General features: G+C 68.4%; 1 protein-coding gene across 1 annotated transcript in view; it reads left to right on the top strand.

Moving 5' to 3' along the window:
• The first annotated feature begins 236 nt into the window (after positions 1-236).
• Positions 237-629, top strand: part of TNIP2 (TNFAIP3 interacting protein 2) — an 8,921-nt gene continuing 8,528 nt past the window's right edge. The window contains exon 1 of the mRNA XM_006893656.1: positions 237-344. Coding sequence (XP_006893718.1) covers positions 237-344 — 108 coding nt within the window. The remainder of the gene's footprint in view (positions 345-629) is intronic.

Raw genomic sequence — 629 nt, 5'->3', positions numbered from 1 at the left:
AGTACGGACCGGGGTCTGATCAGGACTCAAATGGAGTATGTGGCGTGCCCTGGTTTGCAGGGCGTGGCCTGACGGCGCGCACGGAGGGACGCATCTGGGGTGCGGGGTGTGGCCTGAGACGGTGGGGCGGGGGCTGAGCGGGGTACACGGCGGAGTCTGATCAGAATGCGACTGAGTACGGGACATGGCCCGTTTGTGGGGCGGGACCTGAGTACGGGGCAGGGCGCATCTGGAGTATGGGGCGGAGCCTGAACCGGCTGCATCTGGAATACTGGACAGGGCCTGATGATGGGGCGGGGCCTGATCGGGGCGCAGGGCGTGGCCTGAACCGGGCCTTTCTGGGGGTACGGGGCGGGGTCTGATTCTGGGGCAGGGCCTGGCTGGCACGCCGGATAGGGCGCATCTGGAGTACGGGGCAGGCAGGGCCTATGGTGGGGCGGGGCCTGATGGTGGGGCGGGGCTTGAGGATGGGACAGGGCCTCAGGACCTATGGAGGGGCAGGGTCTGATGGTGGGGCAGGACCTATGGAGGGGCAGGGTCTGATGGTGGGGCAGGACCTATGGAGGGGCAGGGTCTGATGATGGGGCGGGCCTGATGGTGGGGCAGGGCCTGATGGTGGGGCGGGGCCT

The sequence above is a fragment of the Elephantulus edwardii genome, unplaced genomic scaffold (genome assembly GCF_000299155.1).
Source record: "Elephantulus edwardii isolate Elephantulus edwardi_28Jun2011 unplaced genomic scaffold, EleEdw1.0 scaffold00129, whole genome shotgun sequence".
Classification (NCBI taxonomy): domain Eukaryota; kingdom Metazoa; phylum Chordata; class Mammalia; order Macroscelidea; family Macroscelididae; genus Elephantulus; species Elephantulus edwardii.
The sequence above is the reverse complement of the archived record's forward strand: the minus strand, read 5'-3'. Positions and strand labels throughout refer to the sequence as shown.